A 26871-nucleotide genomic window follows, 5' to 3' on the forward strand; every position below is an offset into this window, starting at 1 on the left:
CCTAATAGTTTCAGCATTGCTGAAAAGTCTAAATCCCAAGTCTCCTCTAAGATCTACAGCAAACTCTTAACCCCCTGTACAAATGAAACAAGGTTAAACATTTTCGAAATGAAAAGACACAAAATAAACATCATTCCAAAAGTTACAAGCAGGGAAATATAAAGCATTGGAAACAAAGCAAATCTAACATCCAACAGGACAAACATTAAGTCCTAGAGTTTTATGTTCAGCATCTGAAGCAATATGATTGTAAGCTCCAAAAGGCTTGGGTGATTCCACCCCCACAGCATTTATAGGGATTTCAGCGCCCTCAGCTTTTTCTTAAATTGTCTCTGCTCGCTTTTTGCAGCTTTCCTTGTATCATCCACATTTTTGGCTTTTTTAAACTTTTGGGGTCTCTACTGCACTTTTGGCTTTACTCTTTTATCTTTACAAATTGCCCTCTCAGGCCCTTTGCAATCAAGGTGGAAGCCATCTTACCCTCAGAATTTGTGCAATTTTTTGCAGCTAAAATTAGCATGATGTGGATGCTGCCAAGGTTTGCTGCTAGCTGGAGCAGCAGTCAGGCTTTTCTCTCTTGGCTGTAGGGGTCGATTGCCTGGATCATTGGGCTTTGTGAACCTGATTGTGAAGAAAAGCTTCTCTATGTTGCTGCCATTTTGGAACTTCCTGTTGCCTCAGTCGCCATTCTGGAGCATGGTGTACTGCAGCTTTCTCCTCTGAGCAAATTTTTTGACGGCTGCAAAGGGACAGGCTGCTTGGGATGCCCCAGGGCCATCTTTCTTATCTTTTTTGTTTCTCCTCAGCAATCAAAGTCTCAACTCTGTCTTAACAATCTACAACATTCCTGGAATTTTCCTTCTGGCCAAACTCACAGTATTGCAAATTATCCTGCTGGACTCTTTGCTCTTGATTTGCAACATAAAGCTGGCTAAAAGCCCCAACAAAAGCTATGCCACATCCTCAACATTTGAGTGCTTTGAAATTTGCTTTTTTAGATCAATCAGTCTATTGCCCTTTTTTCAGTCTCAGGCAAAATCTCTGGGCATGAGCAAAATGCAGACAAACTTTCTGCCAAGCTATAACACACATCATGGGGAGTCCAACAACCAATGCAGTCCTTCTTCCCAGAAGAAACCTCCCAATCCTGGTCTTTAGCATCAGGCTTTCTATCAGTCTTCTGGTCTCCTGAACTCTGACCAGAATCTCTACAAAACAGCCTATGCTGCTCCAGCTCTATACATCCAGGTGACATGTCTGAACCTTTCCAAGCTCTGCCCACAAGCCATTTCCAAAGCTTCTCGAAAAACATGATCAGGTATAGTCACAGCAAACGACCCCATTCTCGGTACCAAATTCTGTCTTAGTTACTTTTTACTTGTCGCTGAGACAAAATACCTGAAGCCCAAAGTTGGGAAAGGAAAGGTTTATTTCTTACAGTTTTTGGAGGTTTTAGTCCATACTCAGCTGGCTCCAAGCCAGGATGACATGGCAGAGTCACAGTTCATGACAGCTGCAAACAGCAAAGCAGAAATCGGCAAAAGAGAGTGAGACATACCTTCTTCCTGCCATTACATTACATCCTGGCTCCAGTATCCCTAGGCCAGTATAGCACTCACACCCCCAATCCAAGCACTAGACAATAAGCCAATTACACATGTACAATGCAAATGCATGAGGCCTGGAGGCCACCAACATAAACCATGACAAACAGCAAAATGTTTTCCCACTCTGTGGGTTGTCTCCTCACTCTATTGATGGTTTCTTTTACTATACAATCCCAGTTATTAATTCTTGTTAATGTTTCCTGTGAAGTCAAGAGTTTTGTTCATAGTCTTTGCCTATACCTGTATCTTCAAAAGTTTTACGCATTTTGTCTTTTAGCCAAGTATATTTAGATCTTTGATCCATTTCACTTTTAGTTTGGTGCATGGTGAGAGATAGGCATCTAGATATCATCTTCAACATGTAGAAAGCCAGTTTTTCCAGCACCATTTATTTAAGAGGCTTTCTTTCAGAGAAGTAGTTTGTCCCCTTTGTCAAAGACAAAGTAGCTGAGTGTGTTTCATTATTTCTGTATCTTCTGCTCTGTTTCAGAATGGCTATCATTAAAAAGTGGACCAGTAATAAATGCTGACAAAGATGTGAGGAAAATGAAAACCCACGCTTGGTGGGAATGTAAACTGGTACAATCAGTATGGAGATTCTTCAAGAAACTAAAACTAGAGGTTCCATTTGAACCAGTTCTTCCCCTCCTTGGTAACTTCCCCTCAAAGTTAAAAAACATCATGCTACAGTATTATATGCACACTCATGTTTTTAGCAGCACAATTTATAGTAACTAAATCTGAGAAACAACTCAAATGCCCATCAGTGGATGAATTGATAAAGGAAATGTGGTTCTTATATGGAACAGAGGAATTTGTACCTAAAAAGTAATATATCTTAACTCTTTTCTTCCCATTTGAACATTTTTTTCCTACTTCCTAATATCTATCATCCATTTTGGTCCTTATTTATGCTTTTTGATTCTCATATAACAGAACACTGATGAAACAACATACTATTGGAAGTACAAATGGGAAGGGAAACAAGGGAGAGGGGAGGGAAAAGTGAAGAAGAGGAAAAGGAAAACATAGAAAATAAAAGGAGGAGTTAAAAGGTGAGGAGCAAAATGGGAACAAGAAAAGAATTAAGAGATACTATTTTTAGGTGCAAATTCCTTATATATATATTCCATATAAATAGTATGTTGTACAAATTCCTTCTGATTAATAGGATAAATATGTAAGACAAATACATACTAATGAAAACTAAAGTTAAAAAATTAAGAATTTTATTTCATCAAGGACATGAGGACAAGTGAACAAAAAAGGAAAATATCTAACCAGCAACAACAAATAATTAAATTAAATAAAAATGCCTACGTGTGCATAAGAAAAATCATACAGTCCATTTAGAAGTAAATTGACTAAAGACACAAATATGAGATCTGATCAGTATAGTCAGTAAATGTTTATATTCTTGAAAAATTATCACAGTGAAAAGCACATTGTAATTAATCACTCTTAAATGTATCCCCCAATATACCTTACCCTATTATTCTTGCCATTTTCCAAAGCATTTCTAGGATTTTCTGTATCTTTAAGAGATGTGATAAAAAGTTCAGTGAATATTTCTGCCAGTTGACATCCAACGGAAAGGTAAGATGGGAAGACATTAGAGTGTGTCCTCATCCTCTTGATTCAAAACATCTGGTACCAGGTGATTCTAACTCTTCAAAGTCAAAGTATCCATGAAAGATAAACATGAATCCAATCAGGATATTAAGGTGGCTGTAACAGTGCAACTGAAGACATGCACAAAAAAAGTATTTCCAAACTGCTTTACAACGTGGCAGCAATGATAGGATCATTATGTTTGAGGTGAGGGAGTATTTTGAGGAAGAATAATGACAAACATGTCTTATACTGGAATAAATCCTTTTGTGAATTGAAATATTCACTGTATTCTTAATCATACCTCACATATCCTTCATAAAAAGAGAAACTACCAATACCAGAAAGAAGTTGCCTGAGGGAAAAACAAAGCTGTCTGAATAAATCAAATAATAGTTTATCCAGTCATGTTACATCAGTACAAATGGAACCAAGTAATCGTTTATAATTATAGCAGCAAATAATAATTCGTGAGAGGTAATTTATAAGAAATTTAGCTGGGATTTAGCTCAGTGGTGTAAGCGCCTGCCTGGCAAGTGCAAGGTCGAGAGTTCAATCCCCAGTACCACACACACAAAAGAATAGAAATTTATTTCTCACATTTTTAGAGACTTCTCTAAAATCAAGGTCCCATCAGGCTCAGAATCTTGTTAGGACCCAGCCTTTGCTCCCAAGATAGCATCTTGAACATTACCTCCTTGGAGGGTATAAACACTGTGTCTTTACATGGCAGAAGAGTATAAGATAAAAAGAGGTGGATTCTTTTCCTTTTATATAGGTTAAATTTTGCATTCCTGAGGGCTTGCCCTTGTGACTTGCCCTTTAAAAGCCTCATTTCAGACATTTGTTTTAACATGAATTTTGGAGCACACAAACATTAAAAACATAGCAAAAGGTTTTTCTGTACTCTCAAGGTTCTTTGCTTCATTTAGATAAGTTTTATATTTCATGTAATGCACATCTATTTCTTAAACCCAAGACCCATTCAAATATTAATAGTTGACCTAATTGAAATTAAAAATAAGAGAAATATACCATATAGATTCTTATTTCACATCACCAGACTGACACCAGTTCTAGTTTGAAGATAATATTCTCATAGCTTTGGTTAAAAACTATATACCCTACAGGAAGGGGTAGAAGAGATGGAAGAGAAAAGAAGATGGCTGTGGTTAACATTTATAAATTTTCTGTTAGACATTGTGACAAATGCTTTGAGTGGATTACCTCATTTAATCCTTACAACTTCACAAATGTTAAAATTGTAAGTTAAGAAATAGAATTTCTGCTCCCATACCTTGTGCAACTCACCTCTGAGCAGCCTCTTTCTTAACCACTCCATTTGGGAGGAGAAAGGAGTTTATCATATTTCCTAGCTATGCAGCTAATCTCATAATTATCCCCAAGGGATTTTTGTTTTGTTTTGTTTTGTTTTTTTGTTTCTGCGCTGTTTACCTCTTGAGATTCCTTTGGCTTTGGCCAGATCTTGTCTTTGAAGTATAGGAAGGGACCATGCACCGTACAAGGATGGAGTAGGACATTCATTTACTGTTGCCTTTTCACTATGGGCAGATACACATATTATAATCATGCAACCTTGTGACAATAACCTTGTTTGCCTTGTGGGTGTGGAATAAATGAAGATTGTGTAATCCTGGAATTGGTACAAGTAACAATTAGTACTGGTTAAATGGATGCTGGAATACTTAATGTGTTTAGATATATTTTACCGCTTATTATGTTACAATACTAGAGAATATAATGAAACTTTTGGATTTTATATATATATTTTCAGTTTCTCCTCACTTTGAAAAGTAGCATTATATCACTTTGAATATGTCAGAGAAACATGTTTCTCAAACATTTTCAGTTTTACAAAGTATAAAATGATTCTCAAGGAAACCAATATTACACTAAGAAAAACTTTTTCTTCTTTTTTGCAGAATTTGAATAATGAGATGAGTACAGATGATGATAATGAATATGCAGAGGAAAAGGATAGCTACATATGTGCAGTATGTCTGGATGTTTATTTCAACCCATACATGTGTTACCCTTGTCACCACATCTTTTGTGAGCCCTGCTTACGGACCTTGGCCAAAGACAATCCTGCAAAAACTCCCTGCCCATTGTGTCGGACAATTATTTCTAGAGTCTTTTTCCAGACAGGTAACTTCCTTTTCGTTAACTTGATTATCTGTTTTTTCTGAATATTTCTTTATTCTTTATTCTAGAATATTTATTTTACAAATTAGTACAAAAAAGTTTTTAAAACCATATGAAACATAATTTGTTATAGTCCAGCTTAGAAAGCAGTGTTATTAATACAACTCATAGATTCTGTTAGATTTAGAAGTGAGAGTAAATCTTTATCTTGAATCCTTGCTGAGGAGGGAAAAATGAATTTTTTTCTAATACCAGATCTCTAGCAAGGTGCTTTAGGATAAATGACACTTCAGTGTTATCTTACCAGCTATTCAAAAAAGCATTTATTGAAGTCTTGGTGGTTTTTTTTAATTATTATTATTATTGCCTTTCTAGAGTAGTTTTACTTTTTTCTTATTAAATATTTTACTCCTATTTTTATTATCATATGTTTGCAGTACATAATAAATATTTTCATCATGAGGAACTGGTACATATGCTTGAAAGCAGCCAGTGGTGTGCAGAGATAGTGTCTGTCTCTCTTATAGAATCTCACTTAGCACTGCAAGGGATTATAATATTTCTTTTTCTTTGAGTTTAGTAATGACTAAATCTTTCCTGGTTTATTTATCAAAATGATTTTATATTTTTCTTTTTTTTTCAGAATAGTACTTCTAAAATCATACTATGAATATTTCTAGTCCTTTCAATGGAGAATGTCTTTTGGTGCATATTCTCACAATATGCAGATACAATCATGGGAATATCCTACTTAATTATTTATATCCTACTGCAAAAGAATTTGACATTATTTTCAAAATACAGTAGTAAGATTGTGAGACAAGGGAATTATAAATTGGAATGGAAAATAAATTTCAGGTGAGGTTAGGTAGACACATACATGATGCATGTTTCCCTATATAACTACAATTAGATAAGATTTGTGTTCAAAACTACCTAAGCCAAAATAAAAGTAACTATACAATTAAATGATTTTCATAATCCACTAAAAGAAATATACCATTCCCTTAAGCTGCAAATGATTTTCTGATACTTCTTAAAAGGAATGTTTTTTGTGATTTTTCCCTTAAGGCATATTGAGAGATAGAATATACAGTATAGTGTCATCAAAGACATCCTCAGAGCAAATGTAATGTAGGCTTTCTGACACTGTTTGTTACCGTCTTCTTGGATAAAAACTGAGGAAATGTCAGAGTATAAATAGGAAAAGCAACATTACTATTATCCAAAATAAAACAATTTTCTTATAAAAATAACTTTTAAAACTATATTACATAAATGAATTAGAAGTTTAAAATCACTCATGCTTTTAAATATTTAATGAGTTTCCTTCCACAGCATTTTATATACAAGTTAAATGTTTATTGTTACCCAAAAAAATCTGCTTATACTTACTTCATTTACCTTAAAGTTCATGTGATTATATTATGTCTTATTTAGCCAATCTACTATTATGGGATATTTATTTATCATAAGTTTATTTACCAATATATACGGGTAAATATTTGAACATAATCGTAGTACTTCCTTGAATTAATTTCCCGAAGTAGAAAGGTAGTCTGTATATTTTTAAGAATATCTACAAGATGTGAAAACAAACTGCAATAAATGTTTAAATTTTTTAGAACTACATTAGAAGACACATTGCCATTAAATTCCCTCAAAATAGCCCATCTTTGCTTTGAATATTTGTCATATTGTTCTTGGCAGTTTTTAAAGCAGTTCCAGAAGTCTTTTTTTTGTAAATATCTGCAGTTGTGCTGTCATAATTGTCTTAGTGTCCTGAATGAATTGAAATGATTCCCTTTGATGGTCATTTTGATTTGGGGGAAGAACTGAAATCAATGGTACTAGAAAACAGTGAATAAAGTGGATGAGAACATAGTGTAATTTTTTCACATTTTACTATATAGCACTTCACAGCAACATTAACTGTATTTTTATTATACCTCCTAAAGATACAAAAAGTACTTCCAGAATTTCTTCAGAAAGCAGAAAGAACAATGGGTTAAGAATGTTTAAAGGTGTGGGATCTATCTTGACGGGAGTTAATGGCAACACCTCTTTTACTGGAATACATTTTTTTTAAATTTCAACATATATTGTAGTTTTTGGTCAACGCTTCTATACTGCAAAATGACACTTGTGAATTATTGTAAGCAGTGACATATAAAGGCTTGTTTTCTCCACTTTCTTGGCCATCCCAGTTTTCCTTTTTAAGTCCTTCACTATGAGAAGTTTTTTATATTTAGTTTCAACTCTTCTCATATATGGAAAACAATGTTCCCTTTCTGTTATTCATGCCATAAATTTACTTAGGGTATTTTATAAGTGTACAAAACTTCTGTATTTTTATGAAGTCTCCATAGTGATTTTCTCATTAATTACAAGTTAAGTATTAAAAGGTCTTACCCACTACAGAACTGTATATTCTTTTTACCTGTATTTATTTCATAGATATATTTTATATATTGTCCTCATTTGCCCACATTTAACTCTACTCTTACTTGTTGTGATACATGGTTAGTTCAAGAATAAAATACTTTTTATTCCATTCCTTGGGACTGAATCCCAGCAACATTCATTTACAAATCTATTTTTTTCTATGCCAGTCCAATTTTCTTCCTTTAAAAGCAATAATAATAGTTATTAAAATCTATGTTTCTTGGCAAATGTTCCTTTTTATTCATCCGTCTTAACATCATTTCTTCATTTATAATTTTGTTGGTATTTATGTTTTAATAACTCACAAATGAACTAAACTTAAGTTAATTTGAGGATAATTACCATTATAATATTGAGTTAACAATATATTATATTGTTTCTCAGTAAACTTCTATAATTTCCATCTTAAAAGCTCTACACATTTATTGTTAGCTTTATGGCTGTATTGTTTTATAAATAAGGTTTTTTTCCCCCCTCTCTTCTGACTTCTGCTGCTTTTGGGAAACTTTGTTTTCCAATCTTAGATTCTTCTGCTACAATTCACAGTACTAAACATTGAAAATTATTTATGAAATGAATTGAAATGTCATGAATGTCATGAATTGAATGAATGAATGTCAGCATTTCAGTTGCATGCAAACCAGGGATTTGTCAAAGGTTAAAGTGGGGAAACTGTCATTTTTTCAAGGAACCCAAGATATTTCTACAATGAAAAAAAAAATGTCCATTGTAACATTATTATAGTAGCTTAATGGGTAGAAATACAATGAAAGTCACCCCAGGTTTATTCCATATTGTGGTCTATATAGAAAAATAATGACTTTAAACCTAAACTATAACACTGACTATTTATGTGATTTTGCTTGAGTTTTTTAATACTATTAGTTGTTATCTTGATATAATAATTAACACGTTAAAACTTGAAGTGGATTAAGAAAAGTAGAATAGATAGAGGCACTAATTCATTCTCTCTCTCTCTCTCTCTCTCTCTCTCTCTCTCTCTCTGAGACAAGGTCTCACTATGCAGTTCAGGCTGACTTTGGACTCACTTTGTAGCCTGGGCTGGTCTCAAACTTGCAACCATCCTCATGCCTCAGGCTCCTGAGTGCTAGGATTACAGGAGTGTACCACCATGCCTGGCCTTTTTTTTATTTTTTTAAATAATAGATTTTAAGATGTACTGTTGAAAGTTCACAGACAGAAAATCAAATGTATAGTGGGTACTTGTGGTTGCTAATTAGCATCCATAACCTTGTTTCTTTCTTTCTAACATAACCCTGAATATTTTACACTCCCAAAATAGACCAGGTATTTCTGGACCCCAACTTTTCTTTGGTAAGCTGTCTTTTTCCAGCGATTGGTTCACAAATGGGTATGTGGTCAAATTCCAGAGAGTTAGATGAAAAGAAAGTTTATCTTTGTCTTTTAAGACATGCAGTGGGAAAGCCATTTTTTCCCTTTGCATGTGAATAAGAAAATTGTTTAACAGGCTTATTTGCCAGGAGACATGTTAGGATCAAGTGAAGAACCAGCCTAATTGTTACTGCCTTGACCTGGAGACCCTCAAGAGACTATTTGATATCTAGCTCCAGTCGTCCTGTGCAGCATTAAAATCTCCATCTTTCATCGAGCAACAGTCCTGGCTCATTAGGCTAGTCTTCCTCCTGGCTCTCAGCACTGGTGAAGGGTCTGTCTGTTTAACCTGATTCCTGCTTTCCCTGGCGCTGTAAGAATCTCCCCATAGCAGTCCAAGGCCCTTGGTGCCCCAGGCCAGTGAGCACCTCCATCTGGTATGTTGAGCTGCTTCTTTGATACTGGATATACATCAGATACTCAGTTTTGGTCTCCAACCAAAAGTTAAAATCCATGCTTTAAAGAAAATAATATCAAGAAAATGTAAAGACCACCAAAAGTGAAAGAAAATATTTGTAAGAGGACTTAGGGAATGTGGCAGAGTGATAAGCAGCAACAAATCAGCTTCTCCAAGATTTGGAACCCAGACACTAGGAAATAACAACTTGGGGAAGAAAAGGAGGAAGATGGGTCCCTGGGACTCAGGAAGAATCTGATGGGAAAATTGGAGCCTACCTTACAGAGAAATTGAAGAGACAGCCCTCAATACCAAAAAAGGAAGGGGCAATCTATGCTTTCTCCCAGGCTTCTGGTTCATGAGAAAGGAAGATTAAATCTACAGAGATACAGTGAAAGCAGGCAACTAGAGAGGCCTTTAGGGAGAAATGTGCCAATGGAACAGAGCAGTGAATGCTACGAACTACAATAGCTGGTGAGTGACTCCAGCCCACAAAAGTCAGCCAAATCCCTTGGAGGACGTATTTGGTCAGATGCCATTTTAGGGAGGGACCAACTGAACCTAAGACTCAGCGCAGCCAAGGTTTGGCTTCATCTCAGGATTCCAAGTGTTACAACTCGCACAGTAGGTGAGAGACAATAACTGGATACACCTATGGTCAGGAAGCTGTGGTGAATCACCAAGAGACACCTAGAATGTAACTAAAACAACTCACACCCAATTCCCATGACCAAAGGTCAGGTTCAACCTAGATTTCCATGGATTTAAAAGTATCAGAATCTCACTCTAAAAAGAAGTCATTAAGTGGAGAAAATGTTAAAGGGATGGGATAGTATAGAGAAATATCTCACTCTAAAAAGAAATCTTTAAGTGGAGAAAATGTTAAAGGGATGAGGATAGTATAGAGAAATAAAATAATAAGAGCCAAAACAAGGCTAAATTATTATTCATTAAGAATACAAGAAATAAGGCTAAATAACTTATTCTTTATCAGGAGGCATGTCATGTCATGTCTTTTAGCCTTCAATCCCAATCTGTCATGTATGGAAATAATCATATCTTTATTGGAAGAAAAATGTTACAATAAGCACAATATTTAAAACAGCATTTTTCAAATTTCTGCTGTTTTGATATTATCTTTACACATTTTTGTTTTTCTTCTTTATTTTAAAGAGAATAAAACTCAGCAAAATAAAGCCAATCAAAACAAAACAGTGTGATACAGGACTTCAAAACAACAGGAAATCAACAATGGCAAGCCTCTTCTTGTCTTCAAAATAGCTGCACATACCTTCAGACATACTAAAAATCAAGTGAAACAAAACAGAACCAATAAAAACAAAAAATGAATGCAATAAAGGACTTCAAAATAAGATAATAGTAAGTTAAAAATGGCTACCATAATATATATTATTTTTGAAAAAGCTGCCTATGCCATCAGATATAATAAAGTCAAACAAGACAAAACAGAATAAAACCCAACCAAACAAAACAGTGAAAATGGTACAGGACTTCAAAACAAGATAATAGGGAATTAACAATGGCTACTACCTTCAGAAGGAGATACCTACATTGTATAGGTATCCTCTGAATAGATGATCAGACTACCGGTTTTAGACCTGCAAAGTCAGTGAAGCACTAAACACTACAAGAATTAAGTTGTATTTTGCCTTAATAACTATCATTGCAGCCTGGGTTTCTCCAGATCAGCCAGTCGCCTATGGAAAAGAGGAGGGATTGGCTCTTGACTCCCAGCCTGCATGCCAGAAGGGGCTGCCATCTCGTTCTCCCCCAGTGGCACACACATGGCACTGACTTGCAGGGAAGGCTTGCTTGTTATCAGTTTCTTGTTCTCTTCTCCCACAGTCCACAAATGGCACCTACTCACGGAAAAAGGCTGGCATCTGGTTCTCTCCACAGTGGCCCACACATGGTGCTGACTCGTGGGGGGAGGGGAGAGCTTGCCTCTTGTTGTCTTCTTGTTATCTTCTCCCACAGTACTAAGAATGGTGCCTACTCATGGGAAAAGACTGTCATCTGTTTTTTCCTTCAGCAGCCTGTGTGTGGCACCACTTGGCAGGGAGGTCTTGCTTCTTGTTAATTTCTTCTGTTTACTGGCATTTTGAGCAGAGTGCTGACTCATGGAAAAGGCTGGCATTTAGTTACCTCCCCAGCATCCTATGCATAGTGGCAACTCACAGGAAGGGCTTCCTCCTTTGCTGATTTCTTCTCTTTCTCTACAGTCCATGAATGGTACCCACTGAAGGGAAAAGGCTGGCATCTGGTTCTTCCCACAGTGACCCATGCATGGCACCAACTCACAGGGAGGGTTTGCTGCTTTTTGACTTCTTGCTCTCATTCCCCTCTTTACACATTTTATTGTACCTACATACTATGTGAGTTTTATTTTACTTAAGGATTTTTTATATTAATATACTTTTTTCTTAAGTACTTTTTTAGCTTCATCTTAGCTAAAATATTTCTAAATTTGTTGATTTAATATTGTAGCTTATTTATTTTTCCTAATATACTTTAAAATATATAGGTAGCCATGAACATTATATTCATTCAGTTTTCCCAAGTTCATTTTATATATTACTGAAGTTTTGCAAAACGAAATTTGAAAACCACTGATATACACATATGGAGATTAGTCTCCAGAAGAACAAAATTCTGAAAACACAAGAAATTTCTAAACAGTAATTATTTCAGTAAAATAATAACTATATAAAATATCTAGCATTTTGTCTGTATCACACGAAGAGCTCAAAAAACATTGTAGTCAAATTAGGCTTAGTAGTTTGATCGTTTCTTTAGGCCTTTTATCCTTTACTAGTAAGCAAACCAATTATTCTTGAGTAAGGAGACATTTGCTGAAAGATTTCTTTCAGTACTCTAAAGCCACAAAAGGACAGCAGTAAACACAAGATAAACATAATTCCCTCAGTCATAATGTTTGGATAAATAATCTCACCTAAGAAACTCTCCTGGGCCAACAAACTAAAAAGTGATTATAACAACTCTATTCTGATACAAAAATAATATTTCAACTAAAAGGTATCTAACCAATAAAATTTCTAAATGTTTCATTTCTGCTAAGCATTGTTGCTCTCTATAATGACTAAGATATTGCAAAATCTGTAACTCCATTTTGACAAAATGACAAATTTTTTTAAAATTTTTGATCATTTTTGCCCTTCTGTCATCAATCTGCATATTAGAGAATGAGGCTTGCCAAATAGATTTAATACAATAGTTCACTGGGAAAAGGTGTAAAGTCAGATTCAAATTTACAGATTCAAATTTATTCAGTAATGAAGGCAATGTTCCTAGTTGGCTTCTGCTTTCACAGAATGCAGTCCCTTCTTACTCCTTGCTCCCTAACCCATACACTTAAGATACTGGTAGACCTTTAGCTGTCACACAGTAGGAAGCTGGCAGGTCTCAAGAACCAGCTACAAAGTGAGCCCAGGGCCAGCCTGAACTGCATAGTGAGACCTTGTCTCAAAAAAAGACAAAAAAAAAAAAAAAAAAAAAAAAAAAGTAGTGAAGATTTAGCCTTAGCTGGTAAAGACTGTTAGATGTCTCCCTTTTTACTCAAATGCCCACTCACTGGTATTCCAAATCTGTCTTACCAATTCCTTACAGATGCCCTACATGGTTTTTAACTAGTACCTTGGGTGATTTTGATCCATAGTTAGGCATTTGGGAATCACTGATTCAATAAAATATCCTGTCAATGCAAATTACATTTCAGTCATCTCAGTTTTCTAAGATAAATCTTCAAAATGCCAAGTGTATATCAGGTACAAAATAAATGTTTGCAGTAGACAGGGGGAAAAGTGTGTACAAAAAGTATCTCAGTGACTTGTTGGAAAGTACCACAGTTAAAAGTTTTTAGAATACAGTTTTTACTTGGCCAAGCAATGGTGAAGCAAGTGCTTCTGGACCTTCTGTTGTTTCTTAAATTCTTCATCCAGGGATTCTATCTTTTTGTTTTGTTCCTCTTAATTTTTTAACTGTGTCTTCTTTAGATGTGTTCAGCATCTCTTTTATTACTTTTATCATTTCTTCTTTTACCTGGGAGATTATTTCTAGTTTGAATTCCTTTAAAGTTTCCTGGAGTTGCTTCTTTATTTCAGTTGCTATTATTACAGGTATTTCAGGTGTATGGCACTTATTTTTTTCTATGTACATGACTCCTAGGGTTTCTTGGAATGGGCTGGAGGTTTGAGATTGCATTTTGTTCTTTCATTTTGTCATTTTCCTATATTTCTGTGTTTCAAGTGTCTTTCTAAGGCTTCCCCTGGATGTGTTGGAAATCATCTGCTATGCCCTAGTCTGTATGAAGAATTTAAGAACAGAATGCATAAAGCAGATTGAAAGAGATATACAAGAAATCAAAAATTGCATTGAAAGTTGTCAAACCTGGGCTGGGGATATACCTCAGTGGCATAAGCGCCTGCCTGACAAGCACAAGGTTGTGAGTTCAATCCTCGGTACCAAAAAAAAAAAAAAAAAAAAAAAAAAAAAGAACTCAAAACCAAATCAACAAAAGTGAAGATAGAATTTCATACCTCGAAGACGAGATTGCAGCTAGTGAACAGGAAAAGAAAGATCTTTCAAAAAAAAAAAAAAGGAGTCAGGAAATAACAATTCAACAGTTGCAAGATGATACAAAGAAAAACAACATAAGATTAAAAGGGATAAATGAAAAAGAAGGGAACAGCACAAACGAAATCAAAAGGCTATTCACATAAGTCATAGCTGAACATTTCCCAAACATGAGAAAGGAAACTGACATTAGGATTAGTGAAGCACATGGAACTCCAAATAGCCATAACCAAAATAAAGCTACACCCAGGCATATAATAATCACCATCCCAGAAATCCAACATAAGTATAGAATACTAAAAGCTGTCAGAGAGAAAAGACAAATCACCTATAAAGGAAAGCCTATCAGAATCACAGAAGACTTTCAGCACAAACAATGAAGTCAAGAAGAGCATGCAGTGAAGTATTTCAGATCCTAAAGGAAAATGATTTTCAACCTAGACTTATGTACCCTGCAAAACTGCCCTTCAAAATCGATAGAGAAATAAGATACTTCCATGACAAAGAACAGCTGAAGAACTTCAGGATCACCAAGCCAACCCTGCAAAGACTACTGAAAGACAGTTTAGATATACTCAGGAAAAAAACACTAAGCAAAGCAGACAATTAAACAATAGAAAAAGATGCAGCAGCATAAAGATAACATGTAAATCATAATCCATCATATAACAGTTATAACCACTAATGTAAATGGACTCAATGCACCAATTAAAAGAAACAGACTGGCAGAATGGATCAAGAAACAAAATCCAACCATGTGCTGTCTACAAGAAACTCATCTAACCCAAAAAGACACTCACAGACTGAAAGGCAAAATATGGAAAACAGTATATCATGCAACAGGAACCCAAAAAAAAAAAAAAGCAGGGGAGGTATTCTGTTTGCAGACAATGTGAACTTCAAACCAAGAATGATCAGAAGAGATAAAGAAGGTCATTACATACTGGTTAGGAGAAAACTTCAAGAGAAAGAGATAACTATCTTAAATATATATGCACCAAATTCCAGAGCACCCAGTTATATAATACAAGTATTAACAGAAATGAAAAACCAAATTAGCAGTAACACAATTATAACAGGAGACCTTAACACACTGTTGACACCAAAGGGACAGATCAACCAAACAGAAAATCAGCAAAGAAATAACAGAACTGAATCACACCTGTGAACAAATGGACTTGATAGACATATACAGAGTGTTCCACACAACAAAATCAGAATACAAATTCTTCTCAGGTGTACATGGGTAATTCTCTAAAATAGACCATATATTAGCTCACAGAGCATATTTAAATGAATGCAAAAGAGTTGAAATTATCCCTTGCATGCTATCAGATCATAGTGCCATGAAATTAGAAATTAATGATAGAAGATACTGCAAAAATCACACAAACACATGGAAATTGAATAACACACTCTTGAGTAATCAGTGGATCACAGGGGAAATTAAAGACAAAATTAAAGAATACCTACAAGCAAATGAAAATACAAATGTAACTTACCGGAATCTGTGGGATGCAATGAAAACTGTCCTCAGAGGGAAATTTATTGAACTGAGTTCCCATATCAGGAAAACAGAACGAATAAAATAAACAACCTGATGTTATACCTCAAACATCTAGAAAAAGAAGAGCAAGTCAAGCCCAAAGCCAAAAGAAAAGAAGAAATTATAAAAATCAGAGCAGAAATGAATGCAATAGAGACTAAGAAAACAATCCGAAGAATCAATGAATCAAAGAGTTGGTTCTTTGAAAGAATAAATAAAATCGATAATCCCCTAGCCAACCTTATTTTAAAAAGGGAAGAAAAAGCTCAAATTCATGCAATAAGAAATTAAAAAGGTGAAATCACTACAGACTCTCTAGAAATACAGATGACCATCAATACCTATTTTGAAAACTTCTGCTCTCATAGGTTTGATAACATAAAAGAAATAGACAGATTCCTAGAAACATATGAAGTACCAAAGCTAGGTCAAGAAGATGTAAAACTGCTGAGTAACCCAGCAGTTTCTATTCTATTAATGAAATTGAAAATGTAATTAAGTCTTTACCTACAAAGAAGAGCCCAAGCCCAGACGGATTCACTGCAGAATTCTACAACAAGTACAAAGAAGACTTAATGCTAACACTTCTCAAACTCTTCAATGAAATTGAAAGGGAAGCAATCCTTCCTAAGTCATTCCTTGAAGCAAATATTACTGTACTACCAAAACTGGAGAAAGATCCAACTAAAAAAGAGAACTACAGACCAATCTCCCTAATGAACACAGATGCAAAAATCCTCAAAAAAATATTGACAAATAGAATGCATCAAATCATCAAGAAGATTATACACTATGACCAAGTGGGATTCATCCCAGGCATACAGGGATGGTTCAACATACATAAGTCAATAAATGTAATCCGCCATATCAATAAAACCAAAAGTAAGAATCACATGATCATTTCTATAGATGCAGAAAAAGCTTTTGATAAGGTCCAACATTCATTTATGATAAGAACCTTACAGAAAATTGGAATAGATGGTCTTTACCTCAATATAATAAAGGCCATCTATGACAACCTACAGCCAGTATCATACTAAATGGCCAAAAATTGAAGGCCTTTACTTTAAAATCAGGCACAAGACAAGGATGTCCCTTATCACCGCTCCTATTTAATATAGTACTGGAAATACTAGCCAGAGCAATTAGACAAGAGAGAGAAATAAAAGAGGTAAAGACAGGAAAAGAAGAAGTTAAATTATCATTATTTGCAGATGACATGGTACTCTACATAGAAGACCCCCAAAACTCCATTGAATGACTCTTAGATGTAATAAATAAATTCAGCAAGGTAGCTGGATACAAAATCAATACTCAAAAATCAATAGCATTCCAAGACACAACAACAAGATCACAGAGAGAAATAAGAGAAGCCACACTCTTCACACTAGCAATCAAAAAATGAAATATTTAGGAATTACTCTCACAAAAGAAGTGAAAGGCCTATACAAGGAAAATTATAGTACCCTGAAAAAAGAAATTGAAGAGGATCTCAGAAAGTGGAAAGACATCCCTTGCTCATGGACAGGAAGAATAAATATTGTGAAAATGGCCATTTTCCCAAAACTGTTATACAGATTCCAATGCAATCCCAATAAAAATACCATCAACATACCTCATAGATCTAGACAAATCACTCCTAAAATTCATCTGGAGCAAGAAGAAACCTAGACTAACAAAGACAGTTCTAAGCAGCTAAGGCAAGGCAAGACGCATCACAATCCCTGACTTGAAGTTATACTATAAAGTAACTGTAGTAAAATCGTCATGGTACTGGAATCAAAACAGAGCCAAAGATCAGTGGAATAGATTAAAAGATTCAATCACAACTACAAACATACTCAACTACCTTATCTTTGATAGGCCAAGCATGTTCCCTGGAAGGACAGTCTCTTTAATAAATGATGCTGGAAGAACTGGCTCTCCATACGCTGAAAACTAAAACTAGACCCATGCCTATCACCATGTACTAAATTAAAATCTAAATGGATCAAAGATCTGCATATTAAAACAGAAACACTAAATCTGACAAATTGGGTAAAAACCGTGAGGACATAGGGGTAGATAGAGAATTCATGAACAGAACTCAAACCACACAGGAAATACTTCCCAGTATCAATAACTGGGATCACGACTTATTAAAAAGTTTCTGTATGTCAAAAGAAATCTCCAGCATAGTGAAAAGAAAACCTACAAACTGGGAAAAAATCTTAGTGAACTCTCCCTCAGACAAAGGACTTCTGTCTAAAACATATAAAGAATTTAAAAAATCATACCCCCAAAATTCAAAGATTCAATCCAAAAATGGGCATCTGAGATGAATACACACTTCTCAGATGAAGAAATACAAAAGGCAAATAAATATATGAAAAAATGTTTATCATCACTACTCTTTAGAGAAATGCAAATTAGAACCACACTGAGACTCCATCTCACTCCTGAAACAATGGCCAGGATCAAGAAAACCCCCACCAACAAATACTGGAGAGGCTGTGGGGAAAAAGAAGTGCTCCTGCACTGTTGGTGGGAATGTAGTTTGGTGCAACCATTGTGGAAGTCAGTCTGGAGATTTCTCAAAAAGCTGGGATTGGAAGTCAAATTTGTTCCAGCTGTTCCACTTCTAGGCATATTCCCAGAAGAACTGAAAGCATCGTACCACAGAGATACATGTACACCCATGTTTATAGCAGCACAATTTGTAATAGCCAGATCTTGGAAACAACCTAAGTATCCATCAACTGAGGAATGGATGAAAAAGCTGTTTTATTTTTATACAATGGAGTACTACTCAGCTATAAAGAATGATAACATTGAGATATTTATAAATACATGGGCACGGCTTGAAACCATACTTATAAGTGAAATAAATCAAACCCACATGTATAAATACTGAATAGTTTCCCTAAGTGTAAGAAATGATAACAATACATAAAAGTATGTGGTAATCATGATTCCCCATTATATTGCTTTGAAGCCTTATAATGTTTTCATTCATCAATTGTAATGGTTTTATTCTGGGATGTTTGATTTTATTGTCTGTGATGGTATGAACAGCTATTTTGGAGAAAACAAGACATCATAATAGCTAGTGCTGATTTAATATCATCTTGTTTTGAAGTCCTTTCAAGCTTTTGTTCTTCTGTCTCCATCGGTCTTAACATGTTGTATCTTATTGGATTTTATTGTATGTGATAATATAAACAAAAACTTTTATAGACGAGATAATACAGAAACCATTGTTCGTTGATGTTAGTTGGTTCTAAATACCCTGTAATACTGTCATTCTCTTGAATGGTTTTACATTGTCTTGGTATGTTTGATGCTACAGTATACGAAGTTATACTCAAATATTTCAAGGAAAGAGACACTATGGTAACTACTTTTACGTCGGGATATCTTGTGGTGAAACACTATGTTGCTTAAATTGTTACGTTCTGACCTGTGCTGTTTTGTTGTTATGTCCTCTTTTATCTCAATCTCCTTCTTTTATTATTTATTTTTTTATTTTTATATTTTCAATTAAGGGAAAAAAATAAAAAATAGCAGGATATATTATAGTAACCCACTTTTATTTCCTCTTAACTTGATTTGAAACCCTGTATTGCTCTCACCATCTTATTTTGACTGATTTTACTCTATTCTGTTTTGCTTCATAGTATCAAGTTTAAGAGTATAGGCAACAACCAACTTTGAAGACAATGAGGTCCACTATCATGCCCATTCTGGTTTGACTGTTATCTTCTTTTGAAGTCCTGTAATGTCTCCAATGTTTTGGTTTTACTCATTTTGTTCTGTAATGTTTTGTTCAATTTTATTATACCTGATGATATAGGCAATTCTTTTTAAGGTAGCAAGAGGCATTATGGTAACCATTGTTGATCACCTTCTATTCTGTTTTTACATCATGTACTATGTCCATCCTTTTGATTTGACTGACTATTCTATTTAAAAAAAATAATAAGAACTGTGAAAGTAATAACACCCAAAATGTGTAATTGTCATTGTAAAAAAGAGAGGAAAAGAAAGTGCTCTAAAGGATATAACTGCATGTATATTTAAGTATATAAGATAGATAATCATATTACTGAGTTTTTGTTGGATCATTGAACCCAACTGTTTGCAGTCTCACTGTTTGAATGTCCAATTTATGTGCTTTAATTTTGTAACTTGAACAGCTATTTCTAAGATGACAATATGTAATCTATTAACTAGTGATTTCCTACTGTTTATTTTTTTTTTGAAATCCTGTTTTTTTCTGTTTTTTTTTTTCTTTTTCTCCTTAAATAAAATTTTTAAAAAAGATACTTCCTAACCCTTTCCTACTTGGTCCCTTAACAGTTGGCTTTATCACATGATCTGAAAGCGCACTGTGTCGTTTCCTTGAAGCTAGAAAACAAAATATCATAGTTGCTGCTTTTGTTTCTCTACTTCTTAGAAAAAGTTTGTGGTCATTTATCAAAATTACAAGTAGTAGATAAATCTTTTAATGTTCTTTTGCTGTTTTATATTTCCAAATAAGTCTTCAGTTTAAAGTAGGGTTCTTCAATGGCATTATTCTGATTGTTGTATTAGCAAACAGGCTTCCCAGAAGGAAGAAAAAGAAGAAAGGAAATAGTAAGAACTCTTGAGTTGTAAATTTTCACCTTAGTTTATTATCCCCCACACGAAAACTTCAGTGACTTACCACATTCATTTCATTTGTAAGAACATTTTAAAGTCATGATTCAATTTTCCCATTAGCTAATTGTTAACACAATATCACTCTAGCATGATGTATAACTTTTTTTTCGTACCGGGGATCAAACTCACAACCTCGTGCTTGCTAGGCAGGTGCTTATGCTGCTGAGCTAATCTCTGGTCTGCAAAATGTAGCACTTACATCAGTGTCTCTGAAAATTCCCCAAATTCTAGTCAGTTCTTAAGTTAAATCCTGCAAGAAGACCATTGCATTGTTATTGCAAATGTTTGTGGTATACATCATTTGAGAACTTCCATTCTCTGCATTGGTATAAATGGCACTATTACTGAGCTCTTGTAACCAGGTGATAAGTCCAACATCATGTGGAAAACCTTAAAGACTCTTAATGGTCAGTGGATACAATAGACTTTGGTAAAACAGCAGAAACCAGCATGAGAATGTCCAACCTGAAATGATTAACTATTAAACATATAAGGAATAAAACATGCACTAGCCGTAACAACCCAGCTTACTTAATGAGTATATACCCTTACTTAATGAGTATATACTATACAAGTACTTTTTTCTTAACTGGTGTGCTTAAATTCCTGGTTCATAGGTGTAGAATCAGAAGTTGGAGTTTCAATTTTCCCATGTACCCCAGACTTGCCTAGTCTATTTTCTATATTGTTTCTTTTTTGTGGGTTTTTTGGCTGTTATTAAACATAAACTTTGTGAATTAGTTTTCCCTTTGAATTTCTCAGATGAGAATCAGTCCAAAGCAGTGAGTAGAAAAAATAGAGAAAATTTAGTGGAACTAGCTTGAGCTTAAACTCAAACTCTGCAGAAAGAAATGGAGCAGTACCTCACATATTAATTGTGGGGTAAGAAGAAGGTATAAATTGATGAGAAGCCTCCTTTACTTCTTAGGTTATTTACCAACTTTCTGTGACCTCTTGCAAAGAAATATGTCCATTGAATAGCCTGACTCTGTTCCTTCCTTTCCATAGCACATATATAGAGATTTTCTACTATTCAAAGTGAAGATCATGTGGTGCCTCTGGTTGGCCCATGTGTACTGAAAATAAATATTCCCTTTTTATAATCAAAACCTCTTAAAGAGTTAAGAATTCAGTGTTACATTTTCAAATTCTGAAATATGCAGCATTTTTCTCAATATACTCAATTTATCATATATAAAATCAGGTAGACGATGAAATAAAGTTCTAAAGTAGCTTTTCTTTTATACTGTCACTCCTGAGCCAAACTGCACTCTAGCTCTTCTTGTAGTACACACAAAATACACACATCCCCCTTTTTGTCTCTTTATCTCCATATTTTATTCTGCAGTTTTCTTGAGAGCCAGAACTATATTTTGTTCATCATTGTATCCCCCATATCTGCATAATACTTAACTTAGCTATATAGTAGGTTTATGTTCTCTGTGTAGTCATATCATTGTTGTGTAGTCATATCAAATATGAGTTTGGGTAAGTTATGTTTGTGTGAACTTTCAAAAAGTGAATCTACTTTTTACTTCAGAGATTTAAAAAAGATATGAATATGTTTTAAAAATATTGTAGCAGTCATCTCTCATGTTCTTGTTATTTTACTCAGTATTTAAATTACTATATTTGTGGCCTAATTTTTTTAGTTCTTTTATATTCTAGAGATTACTCTTGTATCTGAGGAATAGCTGATGAAAATGTTCTTTTCCCATTCTGTAGGTTCCCTCTTCACTCTGCTGTTTGTGTCCCTTGCTATATAAGAAACTTTTTAATTTGATGTAATCCTATTTGTCCATTCTTGCTGTCATTTCTTGTGCAATTGGAGTTCTGTCCAGAAAGTTCATGTCTATACTTATGACTGTTTCTATTTTTACATTTGGATCTTTGATCCAATTTGATTTTAGTTCAGTACATGGTGAAGTATACAGGTCTAGAATCAATTTTCTGCATGTGGTTATCCAGTTTTCCTAGCACCATTTGTTGAATAACTGTCTTTCCTCTGCTGTATGTTTTTGGCCCTTTTGATGAAGATAAAATAGTTGAATGTGTCTTGAATATGAGAGGGACAGGGAAAGGTGAAGTAAAAAGACTTAAAATGTGTTATGAACATGTACCAAATACAATGTATGCAAACATAAACATGCAGTAAAAATAAGAATGAAAATGGGGGAAACTGATTTACAAATGCAGTGAGAGGTGGATGGGGAAGGAAAAAGAATTTTAAAAGAATCAAGCTGCATTAGGTATATGTATCTACTCCCTAACATGAATGTAAACTTCTTGTACTGAAAACATTACTAATAAAACAAAAAAAATTGAATCCTAAATATATAAATAACAAACTATTTTTCTTTGCTTTACTCTAGAACTGAACAATGCCACAAAAACATTTTTTACTGAAGAGTATTTGAAAATAAAACAAAGCTTTCAGAAATCCAGCTCTGCAAAATGGCCCCTACCAAGCTGCAGAAAAGCCTTCCATCTTTTTGGAGGTAAGAAAATCAATAGCAAAAGAACAAGAAAGTGTGATAACTTTTGTCAAGTCTGCCCTTATAGCTAAGTTTTCCTGTCTTAGGAATTTTGGTGGAAGTATATTAGTGTTGATCAATTTTATGTGAAAATTTTGCTAATTATTTCCGTGCTAGCAGCTATAAGCATATTCATATAAAAATGAAAACTATACCTTAAAAATAAATTTGAAAGAAACTGTGATTAAATTAACTTTACCTGGGAGAGTATTGAGAGTGTCAGGAATGGGAAAATTTGATAACTACAAAGGGTAAGCAGTTCTTTTGTGCTATTGCACAGTAGATTGACTATAGATGACAGTAATATACTCTTATATTTCAAAAAAGTAGAAGGAAAGAGAATATTTTAATCATGGAGAAGTAACAAATGATTGAGAAGGTAGATAGTTTAATCTGATTGTTTAACCTGATTTAAACAATGTATACATGTATAGAAGCATTAACATGATACCTGTTTAGTATGTATAATTTCTGATTCTATGTATGTTAAAATAAATTTAATAATAAAAAAGTCTTTCCTTTGCCGTCATTGTTTAATATATAGATAATAAAAATACATCCCCAAATGTCATATGAAATGACAAAGCTTAATGGAGGAGATGTGGAAGCACATTACAAATTATAACTAATTGTACAATATGAATATAAAGGATTATCAAATAAGAGCAGGACAATCTCTAACATGTTTAACAACTCTGAGTGTGTTACTATATGATGATACAATATAAATATAAATTGTAATTTTATATTACAAAACCACGGTAGACTATAAATTACTGTGCTGTTTCAGTGTGTGTCACTTATTATGCTATGACCCTGATAGGAAAAGTCCAGCTGTGGGAACCATGATCTTTGGACAACAAAAGCAACATCTGCAAAAGAAAACCAATAAGATCGATACAAATGATGTTAAAACAAAAGCAGACAGGGCCAGGAATATAGCTCACACGCATCAGCACCTGCCAGCAAGTGCAAAATCTTGAGCTTGATTCCTAGTACAAGAACAAACAAAACCCAGCAACAACAACAAAAAGCAGACAGATGCAGATTGAAGAAAAAGGGAACTGATATATGAAATGTCTTAAGCTTGAAGGAAGTAGGACATTTCATGATCCTGCTTCTTTATAATGTGGATAATAACTAAAAGTTTGTTATTTATGTATTTGGTATAAGTAGGTTTAAAACATACCACATTTAACCAAAAATATGAAATTAAATCACCCTGAAAGAATTTTGTAAAAACGGTGGAAATGTGTAATTAATAATTTAGTTTGTGTTCTTTAAAAAGTTTTCTTGTCTCCTACCTTTTATTCTACATCCAAATCTTTAAAATAATCAAGCACTTTTCCTTTACAGTTTTGTATACTTTTTTTGTATTCTGAGGTAGCACTGAAGCAATTTGTGACTTGTCTTTCTACTTTATGACTGCTTCTAATGACATAAAGTTAATTGTATCTTTCATTTTCAGCATCTTTCTAGAGTATTCTGTCTTATTTAAGAAATTCCCTTGTATTCCTAGGTTCACAGATATTTTGCTATGCTCTTTCAAGTAGTTGTAAAGGTCTTTGAAATTGGTAATATTTATTTATAGGTTTATTTTTTGCATCCAATTTCTTTGAGTTTTTTGCAATTTAATTTCTTCCTACCTTTTATCAAAAATAATTCATCATTTCTCCACTGATATACAGAGCTAAATATCATATTTAAATTTCCATTTGTGTGGTTCTACTTCTGAGGTATTTATTTGGTCCATCGTACTCTTTATTTTTCCCTCTGCTGATGCCATACTGTCTCAATTACCGAAGACTTATAATAAATCTGGATGTATCCCTTCCAATTTGTCTTGCTTCAAAAGTGCCTTAGCTACTTTTTGGCCATTTCAAATTAACTTTAGAATTATCTTGTTAGAGTCCTTAACCCCGTAAAATTATAGTGTTTTTCCTACAAAAAAGAACCATATTAATATTACTATAGATTTCCTGTCCATTAAGGCTCATACTATTCTTGAACTCGCTCAGCCATAAAACTAGCTCACACGTAGACTCATTTATTTTCACTCAGTGAAGTAAAATCGTGAATATACTGAGTAAACAAACCTGTTCTGAATTTTCTGCTTATAAACATGTTTCATATATTTAAACATAAAGTGGATAATAAGAAAAGGAATGCAGATATTCCAGGTAAATATGAGCTCACACTTTGTATTTTTTATCAGGTCTGATTGCACTCAGTCACAATTGTCTCTCCTGAAGTCTCTTCCATTTCCAGATATTACATCTTAAGGTTATTTATTAGTATCCAGTTCACATGGTTTCCAGCTGTATTCTGATAATTTATTACCTAAGAAATGGAATCATATGTATATCATAATATATGGTACATTATATATAAATATATAGAATTTTATGTGTATGTAACATAAACACATATATACACAAAGAAAACTAGCTGAGAGGTTTTATTAAAATCTTGTTGCTAAGAAAAATAAACTGACACTATGGATTCTTAACTTGTTTGTCTAAATATGTCAAAGAAATGAAAAAAGAAAAGATTTAAAATCCCATGTCCTAATTTTGTTGACTGTAACAAAAACATGCCAATAAAATTGATATGCCTGAAATGTATTTATGACAAACCCATCAGTTACTGAAGGAAGCCTGGGCTATTGTTTTGTTTAGTCATTAATTTTTCTAAACATATTAGATTGATTCTGCAAGTTTAAACATGTTCAGTACAAATCAAAGAGTATCCAGATATAAACAAATCCTGTGTCTAAGAGGAAACAAAAATGCTCAAAAAGCAGGATTTTGGATTTAGCCCATAAATCTGTCATCTCAGAATGTTGAAGTTAATTCCAAGAAACTTGAGAATATGCTATAGATTCAGTGCTGTCTATTAGCAGAAGAGTCAATTAGCCTTGCCAGTTCTGCTAAAACTGCAACAATTTTGGTCACAAGATGTTTTGTAAAAGGGCCTAGGACTTCTAAAATGTCTTTTTCTTTTGAAGGAACTGAGTTCTGTTTCTGTTGTAAGATTTACTTATAACTTGAAATTTTATTTCAGAAGATAATCTTGTAAAAACTTCTACATTGTCATAAACTTTTATAAGAACAAGTTAGTTACATGTAGAATCATTAGCATAATAAAATCATGGTTTTCCAACAAGTTAGGATGTCACTTTAAGAACAGATACAACAATCACACTTAGAAGTCAGCTTAAAAGTAAGTTTATCCATTTCAACAGCTTTAGACACATTTTAGTGTTTAACTGAAATCTACCTTCTGATAATTTCCTTTTATTGCTTTAATTCTGTTTTAGTGTGATCTTCCTCCTCATGACTATTTTTCAAGTACAGAAAAATATAGTAAGACCCACAAGTCTTTACATGCTATCTGCATCTCTTTAATTGTTCTTCATGGACTTCAGGATCCTGGTTTCTGGTTGCCAGCTTCAGAGATACAAAGCAGCTAGAAATTCTGTCAGTTTGATACATAAAATAAACTGTTGCTGGAGTGTCTGGAAATGGTACACCCTTCAGGAGAAAGAGCAACTGACACAGTCATTAGTGCAACGCATACCTGATAAGAGAATATAAAGTTTGGTTTTAAATTTATCTAAATTATTCTTATTTGTTTTCACATTTTCTAGTATTAATTCCGATACTGAGTTATTGAATCTGCAGTCTCGGTCTAAGGCTAAAGAGTAAAACCTCGGTTTGCAAGCATAATTTGTTACAAAACATGCTTGTAATTCAAAACACTTACATATCAAAGCAAATTTCCCCATAAGAAATAATGCATGATCAGATGATTTGTTCCACAACCCCAAAATATTCATATAAAAGTGATAACCATACC

The 26871-nt window shown here is 34.0% G+C and overlaps 1 protein-coding gene across 5 annotated transcripts in view; it reads left to right on the forward strand.

The window, feature by feature from the left end:
• The window catches only part of Rnf180 (ring finger protein 180), a 233838-nt gene that overhangs the window by 175539 nt on the left and 31428 nt on the right, over positions 1–26871 (forward strand). For all 5 annotated transcript variants that reach the window (XM_063258236.1, XM_063258237.1, XM_063258233.1 and 2 more), the window contains 2 exons: positions 5162–5387; positions 22852–22977. In XM_063258236.1, the coding sequence (XP_063114306.1) occupies positions 5162–5387; positions 22852–22977 (352 nt within the window). The remainder of the gene's footprint in view (positions 1–5161; positions 5388–22851; positions 22978–26871) is intronic.

The sequence above is a fragment of the Cavia porcellus genome, unplaced genomic scaffold (genome assembly GCF_034190915.1).
Source record: "Cavia porcellus strain 051 isolate PalLab524CR breed Dunkin Hartley unplaced genomic scaffold, mCavPor4.1 scaffold_11, whole genome shotgun sequence".
In the NCBI taxonomy this organism is placed as follows: domain Eukaryota; kingdom Metazoa; phylum Chordata; class Mammalia; order Rodentia; family Caviidae; genus Cavia; species Cavia porcellus.